Genomic DNA, 9,102 nt, shown 5'->3' on the forward strand with positions numbered 1-9,102 from the left:
ACATATAGAGCTTCAAATGCGCACGCTGTAGGAACAGAAAATTACGCACACTTGAACACGAACGGTCAAAAGAATAGCCCTTAGCGTTTTCGTGGTTTTGTTATGTAGTGTTCATCTTCCTCTAGTATCGCCTTTGTGATCCTGTTACCCCCGAAGGTAAAATAACAAATGTTGTGTACTTTGACATCTGTGTTCATCAGGTTTTGCTTGCCATGAAGCGAGTTGTCCTTCAGGCATGCGGACTTTGGAAGCACTCAACGACTAGGTGAGCCATGGCCAGTATGCAATCGTCGTCATTTATTTGAAGAGCCCAGCCACTGTCGTCTTCCATCACTTCCTCTGACCGAACTTTAACGCAGATACTTTGTTGACTGGCTACGTTAATTTCCTACGAACGAGTCCTTAACATCAATGTGAATATTGTCCGTCTACTACTATCCTGAAAACATATCCTTTCTCTCTCTCTCTCTCTCTCTCTCTCTCTCTCTCTCTCTCTCTCTCTCTCTCTCTCTCTGTGTGTGTATGATCACTTCCAGAAACGGACTCTAATTATTAGGAATTTTCTGAGGGGATTTCTCTTCAGTCGCTCCTGTTTTTGTCAAGTGAAATAACCCTTTAGGTTTGATACGGTTTTCATTTACGTATGAGTGAAGGCCTGTGTTGTTCTACTCTGGGCGAAAGGAAAGGAAATGCCAACTTATTGTCGACGATTGCTTTCCTTCCGTGGCACTTCCACACACACACACGCACGATGTTTCCTCCAGGCATGCTATATTGCTTTTTAACGGATGCCATTTGAATTCAAATCAAGTGCTTGTTTTCAGTTGCTTTACATGTTAAGTGAGAGAACAACACAGTGAAAAATTTCAGAAGTTTCTCAGTGTCAAAGCCTTGAAATTGAGTCAGAAGTTCACAATAACAAACACCAGAGAATAGACTAAAGTTTCCAGAACGATTTTTGTGTTTTTTAAAATAATATTTCTTCAAAATAAGCAATAATAATAATAATAATATTGTGATATTTATTTAAGTGATGAACACGATTTGACAACCAGGTACATCACAATGTCAAAATATGTAATACAAAATTATATATTAAATAATTGTTTATAATATATAATTATTTAGTAATATAGTTATAAAATAATACAATGAATCCTACAATCTTAAACATCAACATAAGTTCATGTAATAATAACAATAATAACACAGTTTAGTGAAGAATTCTCAGGGTGAGTAATAACGTATGAATTTTTTTCCAGTCATGTCCCTGCATGGACATGTCCCTGCTGGGGTTAACCCAGCTTTCAATACCTGGTACCTCTTGAGAGCATAGGCGACCGGAGCGTGGTGCTGATCAAATCACCTCCACAAATGGCCGAGATTATTAATGTGTGTCCACATTCCCCCATATGCATTCACGGCATGTTGAAATGAATAGGGGGTAGCTTTAACTTTTATCTTTCTACGATTTGTTCACAATGATGAGATATAAAAGGTACGGAGTGGAGAGTAATGTCAGTGCGTACATGTGGAGGGCAATTATAAATATCGGCAACTTGTTTAGCGGCCGTTACTGATCTGGTGATTCCAGGTTCTAATCCCGGACTTAGCGTTGGTGTTCATTAATTTATTTTAATTTCATTATTTTCATGTAATCGCCATTTTATCTCCATTGTCTAAATTAAGCAAAAGTGCAGAAATGCGACGTAAAATTACCAAAATAATATTCGAACAGGTTGATACACCAGCGACCAGATTTAGCCGATTTAGTTGAGTGGCCGACTGGGCATGGTTTCCATTGCCAGTGTCACTTATTCCATCTAGTCATAATGCATCCTCATTCATAACGATTAGCGTTTTAATTTTTCTTCAAAATGGAAGAAAGAAAAAATAAAAGCAATTAATTTTGAAGTGTATGTTGTGCATGCATCGTTTGTACGTCTCCTGGAAGCTTCTTTTATATTCGTACCACGTCTTGAAATCAGTCCAATACTAAATAGCAAACAGCGACATACCTTTGAACATATAATATAATTTTAATTATATGGACTTCCTATTTTACGCATTATGTTAATTTTATTCGTTCTCGGATAGTAAGAATGAATTTCCGACAGTTCATTGAATACTTAACAAAAACTACTTGTTCTATTATATCTCAAACTAGAAACTTTGGTGTCGCTAGGATTTTTTATAGGGGCAGGTCAGGTCATTGATACAAAATTAATTCCTTAAATATATTATAAAAATAATATAGTCAATATTGAAAATATACGAGACCAAAATAGAAGTGAAACTAACGTCAGGAGTGTTAGATTTATTGTTCATAATTTTACATTCTTAGGTTAGGAGTGTTAAGATTGGTGACATTATCATTTGCACGTGTTTTTTCGCTATTTGAGTGTGCATACCACTGGTTTCGAATAAGAAACTGCAAAAACATTTCGAGATAGGAGGTTTTTTACTTACGCGGGCCGTGTTTTGGGATCAAATATCTCTGTTGTTTGTGGTTTCCCCGTCCTGAAACACATTTTATATTACATAACACATTGAAATCTATCAGTTTAAAAAGTATTCGACATAATTCTCGAGGAGGTACAGTCGGTCAAAGGCCCCAAATAACCATATTTTTGTCCTATGATTTTATGCAAACTGTGGGGTGATGCTCTGGACAGTGCAAAATTAATCTATTTTTCTACCGTCAGGTGCTGGATTGTATTTTTATTTAGCGTCACTTTCCTACCACTTTTAGCTAATCGCGATAATGACGACCATTAGGGATTAGTTCCAATTTATGCATTTTGTATTTTTGTTGATTTAGCGTCGCATTTCTGCGACATTTGGTTAATAGTCACGATGAGGATGATTGATTATATGATATAATTCATGAAGGGACACTAATAAAGAACACCCACGCACTCGGCCACAAAATTAACTTCCAGCTGGTGAAGGTGGTAGCCATACGCTAGATAACAATTTAAATTTGTATTATATACGTACAAAAGAGGATACGAGGCAGTCGTTTTTCTATATATCTAAGTTAATCGCGACGGTAAGGATATGATAGGATAAACACACAAATTTACATTATGGGAAAAACGAAACTAAAACCTATGGTGTCGCAGTCTATGATGATAACCACAGAGACCTGCTACATCGGTTTAGCCTCTAACGATACATTGTATTCATAAGATGTCATTTTGATATAAAAATTACTATCTTACCTTTTACACTACCAAGCGATGGAAGATGGTTTGAGTTCAGGACAGCATTCCGTGGCTTCATCCTCAAGGGCAGAAAGCTTCTTATCACTCGCACATCTGACAGGTAACTGTTCCAGCAAGGAATTGTTTACCTTTCCACAGGAAAGCAAAGCAATGACTCACGTAGTGTGATTTGAACAGGTTGAATGTCAATTTGTACGATCCATTACATAGATTTCTGTAGCATGTTCTACATGTTTTAATCATTCATTGTTTGATATTCAGTGTCAGGATTTATGTAGGATAAGAAGCTATAATTATAAAATATGGCTATACTCTGTCCCGGGAATCTCTGAAGCGAGCGAACGAAAGCAAGTCTCTGCGCAAGTAATGACTCGAGAGGGCTCGTCCAACGAACACGTGAGAGGGAACAGGATTACGTGGAGAGGGAAGAGCGATTGCGGCTACCTTCTGCTTACAGAAGTGTGTAATGCTTCGCTCCGCTCACTCGCTTTCTCCCCTTCTCTACCATTATGCGCGAACTTGCTCCAGAGATTCTTAGGATAGAGTATACATAATACCCAGGAGTGTCCAAATATTTATATGACAGAAGATCTTTAAGGATTGAAATTACAGCTGATTGACTTTTATTTTACTTCGCTTTTCTGCCACTTTTGGCTAATCAGAAAGTTGAGGATGAAAGGTGATAAGATGAAGTTGATGTAAGGACAATCACAAACACATATGGGAAGGACATATTACACATTACAAGCCCCACAGAGGATTATGCTGGCTGTGAGTCCAGACGCCAGAGCCTCGTTAGTCTGCAATCCAGGGTGTAATATGTGGAAGAGAGGTTGATACTTGGGTGTTTTCAGAAAGGGCCACCCCTTACATCTCAGGAATTATAGTGAATATAAAAATGTCCGTACCCCTCGAATTTTCCATCTACCATGGTATTCTTGCCATATTTTCGACCACAATGTCTAACAACACTATAAACAAAGTATTATAGAAGGTAATATTGTGATTTGATTTGTACAAGGTATTTACACTAATAAAAATTCATATAGAAGAAAAATAATAAAATTCTCACAAACAAACTTGGTACAAAAGGTACTCGTACCTCCTTGTAGTAAAGAGTAAAATATTTTCACTAATACTTAATTTTGATACGATCTGTTTCTGATATTAATTTAGAGGACTTCGTAGCATCGAATGATCCAGTTTAACACTGACTAATATATAAATTTAACTCAGTTCTAAGTGACCTTTTAAAGTTGTTTTAGCTAAGATTGAGCCTCATTATAATGTATCATTACAATACTGGCAGAAAGGTTAATTTTATTCAATTGACCATACTCCGTCCCAGCTAACTGTGGAGCAGGCAAACGAAAGCAAGTCTCTGCGCAAGTAGTGACGCGAGACGACTACACCAATGAACACTTGAGAGGAACAGAATTGCGTGGAGTGGGGTAAGCGACTGAAGTTACCAACCTGCACATCAGCGTCTACTAATTCGCTCTGGCCAATAGATTTCCCTTGCTTCTCTGACGCTATGCACGGCCTTGCTCCACAATTACCTGGGATAGGGTATACAGTGACCGTGACGTGCAGTTGTTTTGAAGTGTGTTTGGAATTATAGTCTTATTGAAATGGATTTTTTTTTTACCGAGATTCATTTTTATAGGAGTTATCATGCCTTTCCTTTAAAATAAATTCCTGTTCATTGCTAATACTACACATAATAACATTTAAATTGCCGCAAAAGTTGCAGAATTGCAACCCTACAGGCTCCTACAACTGTCCACGTAATTTTTTTGAAGAATGTTAGTTATTAATTGAAGTAATTGAGTAAAGTTCTTAGATTGGGACTCAATTTATTTTTACTGGAGCAAAATATGATTACCATTTTTCCAATAAATAAATAAAAGATCCTTAATTAAAAATACTCGTTTCCGGAAGACGGAAAGACGGAGTCATTTCGAGCAAATTCTAGGCTCTTCTTGGGATTTATTTCATTAACCTAATAGTGTGGTAGCTTCGGTCAGTTTTACTCCCCCATTTTTAGTTACTTGCCCTATCTCCAGAACACAGGTCACTGACATGCTTCTACATTGGAGCTAAATTTTTACGTTCATTTCGTACACCTTGGATTAATTTTCGTAACTCACAATTGGACGCTTTATTGCTACTACAAGGTGGCGCAAAAATAATAAGTGTAACGTCGTTGATTTTCAAAATATAAACGTTTCATTAACACCAAAACTATCAATAAGAAATGCAGTTTGGATAGGTGATGATTTGGATACAGTGATGATTTAAGTATGGAAGATGATGTCGGAAAGATGAGTCATTGTTGCTGTACACACATCCGGAGCCTGTCCTCAAAGTTCCGCATTGCCCTTGCCAACATATTTTATGTTATTTTTCCGACATCATCTTCCATACTTGAATCATCAAGCTACATTTCTTACCAATGGTTTTGGTGTTTATAAAACGTTTATACGAGGGTTTTCAAATGAAAACCGCAATTAATTTTTTCCACTATTTTAATGCAGTGATAATGTTTGATTGTACATTATTTTTCTATATAGTCCCCTCCCAGTTCAATGCACTTACGCCATCGGATAGGTAGTGCTTCGATACCGCGTGATAAAAATTATTTCGGTTGACTGTGTAGCCACTCTTGTACCGCCATTGGACGTCTTCATCAGACTTGAACCTCTGCCCTCCAAGGTGCTCCTTTAATGGACCAAAGATGTGGAAATCAGATGGTGCCAAATCTGGTGAGTATGGCTGATGTGGTAGGCAATTGAAGGTAGGTCATCGATTGTTTTCATGGTTGCACGAGCAGAATGAGGACGGGCGTTATCATGTTGAAGCAAAACACCTGCACTCAGCAACCCCCTTCGCTTTGCGCGTATCGCTGGCCTCAAATGGTTCTTGAGAAGGTCGGTGTAGGTGGCACTAGTCACTGTAGTACGTGGTGCAGAGGGCTGGCTGCGAAACTTCTTTGGTTTCGGCGAAGACGAATGTCGCCATTCTTTGCTTGCTCGTTTCGTGTCCGGTTGAAAATGGTGCACCCAACTTTCATCCCCGATGACAATGTGAGCTAGAAAATCCTCACCCTTCTCTTCATAACGCCCCAGCAGCTCTTGACATGCGTCAACCCGACGGACTTTCAGTTCCTGCGTCAGCTGTCGAGGAACCCACCTGGCGGACACTTTTCTGTAGCGGAGTTCGTCATGCACTATGTGTTGTACTAAACCGAAGCTCATATTCAGCAAGAAAGCCATTTCAGCCAGGGTGACACGCTTGTTTTCCTGAATAAACCGATCTGCTGCGACTATGGAATCCTTTGTCACAACTCCCTGAGCCTGACCCGGACGGGGAGCATCAGTCAATAAAGTCGTACCTTCTGCGAATTTCTTGCACCAAATCGTAGACTTGCCGCTGTGACAGACAGGCGTCCCCATACTTCGTCTGCATTCTCCGATGAATATCAACAGGTTTCACACCTTCACTCCATAAAAATCGAATAACTCCACGCTGTTTCTGCTTGGTGCAACTGCGTAGTGGTGCCGCCATCTTGAATCAGCTGTTACTCACATCCAACCCCACCTACTACCAGCTCGGAAATACGTCAAGGACTGTCTCTGCAAATTTCCAAACGCCTAGAAAGAAAAAAAGATTTATAATGCCACTTTTGCTGTTTTCATTTGATTCTCCATCGTATCTTGAAAATCAACGACGTTACACTTATTTTAAAAACGTGCGTCCTTTTTGCGCCACGCCGGAACTTGTGGCCGAGTGGTTAGCACATCGCGGTGCGACGCCAAGGGTCCCGGTTTCGAATCCCACTCGGGCTTGGTTGTTTGTGAATGTCCATTCATCAATTTAATCATTTCATCACTCATCCCCATCTTCGCAAATTAGCCAAGAGGCACAAAACGCGAAGTAAAATAAACTAAATCAATCAATCAATCAATCTTTTTGCGCCACCTTGTATAACCCTGTCCCAGGAGTCTCTGGAGCATGCGAACGAAGACAAGTCCTCTGCGCAAGTAACAACTCGAGAGAGCTCAACCAATGAACTCGTGAGAAGGAAAAGGATTGCATGGAGGGGGGACAGTGACTGCAGCTACCAGCTGCAAAATATGTAAAGACAAAAGCTGTTGCAGGAGGCATGCGGGTTCGAATATGGAAAACATGGACTGTCGTCTAGATATCTGTCGTATCACAATGAGTCTTTGTAAGGTATGCTTACTTGGAGGGATTGTCGTAGTTTTGTGACAGAAGCAACCCCCGTATCAAGTCATAGGACCGAGAAAAATGTTTTTGAAAAGCGTACAATCTTTCATGGATACGGTGTGTTAGCCATCGAACTAAAGAAACATGTGTATTAAAGGAATATATTAAATATGAATATAGACAACTTAGGTAAATTATACTATGATATGGGATGTAGAGTAGCTAAAGAAGTGTATATAAAGGCTATTATTATTATTATTATTATTATTACACGTTTGTCGCAGAAATGTAAATGTGAACACAATATGTCATTTTACAAAAATACAAAACGAATACACAATCTTTGATAACTATCTATATTTGAGTGTTTTATTAATTTATTAATGAGAAGTTGAATGCTAACGAGAAAAAAATCATTGAAACCAGTACTGTTGAAGAACATCCATGTAATATAACAATTGAATTATAAGCTTAAAAAATGACATGATATCTGGTGAAACCAAAGAGGAAGTACGGTTTCTTGTAATACAAAGCAAGGAACCTTAAAGGGATTTACTTAAAAAAAGAAGAAACGCTTGGACAATGGTCAGAACCTCAAGGTGACCAACTGGACGCAACCGACAAAAGATCGGGAAGTTAGGAAATATACTGTGAGCGCGGTAAGACTTCCAGGTTAGAGGAAGAAGACTCCTTTTATGTAGCGATAGCCATTAAACTGGACAAACGATTGCGAGGCACGAAGGGCGGATGTAATCACGTTGCAGGCTAAAAATGCCCCATTTGTGAACCATCTAATTGTGTATGTTCAGCATCTTCGTTACGTATTCCTTGGATGATCTATCAATACGCTCGCGCGCGCGCGTGTGTGTATACGTGCTTGCGGGAGTGTGTGTGTGCGCATGTGCATGCAATTGAGGATATATTCAACCCACTTAGCACAATTTATATTTTCTCTTCCTGTGCAAAATAATAATAATAATAATAATAATAATAATAATTACAATTGAATAAAGTAATCTGAACCTTGAGACCTAGGCTTGGTTTACGTAAAAGAAGAAGACGTGGGACATGAGCGTGCGATTTTGATGCTCGGTAACGTCTGATCCAAAATATTTGAAATATATTTATATTTTCTTCCTTTCGTTACAGTGCTAACATACCAGAAGCAACTAATTATCTGAAGTAAATATTTCACTGAAAATGTATTATTATTTTGCTATTTGTTTTGAAAATAAAAATGCAATTTGTTCGAATGTTTCTGCATTTCTTCAAGTAAATTATTATATTAATAGGAAAAACAAATTAACAAATGAAAACAATTTATGAAGTGTTACACATGTCTTCTCTTTTAAAAAAGTATTTATGGGGGATCCTGAATTTGTGACCCGCCAGTATTTGCCTATTTTAACTTTACTTATCATGATGAAATGCTTATTGAAATCATTGATTCATTTGCTTCCTGCCGGCCCCCGTGGCGGAGTGGTTAGCACATCGCGCTACGACAACAGGGGTCCCGGGTTCGAATTGCGGCCTGGACATGGATGTTTGTGAGTGTCCATTCATCAATTTCATCAAGTCATCACTCATCCCCATCTTCGCAAATTAGCCAAAAGTGGCACCAAAAGCGAAGTAAAATTAAGGAAAT

At 38.6% G+C, this 9,102-nt stretch overlaps 1 protein-coding gene across 1 annotated transcript; it reads right to left on the reverse strand.

The window, feature by feature from the left end:
- Window positions 1–5,950: 5,950 nt before the first annotated feature.
- Window positions 5,951–6,682, reverse strand: LOC145982404 (histone-lysine N-methyltransferase SETMAR-like). The gene has a single exon (XM_083115924.1). It carries the CDS (start codon window positions 6,680–6,682, stop codon window positions 5,951–5,953), a length of 732 nt encoding a protein of 243 aa, XP_082972050.1.
- Window positions 6,683–9,102: the final 2,420 nt, after the last annotated feature.

The sequence above is a fragment of the Lepisma saccharinum genome, chromosome 2 (assembly GCF_977018435.1).
Source record: "Lepisma saccharinum chromosome 2, izLepSacc3.1, whole genome shotgun sequence".
NCBI classification, from domain to species: Eukaryota; Metazoa; Arthropoda; class Insecta; order Zygentoma; family Lepismatidae; genus Lepisma; species Lepisma saccharinum.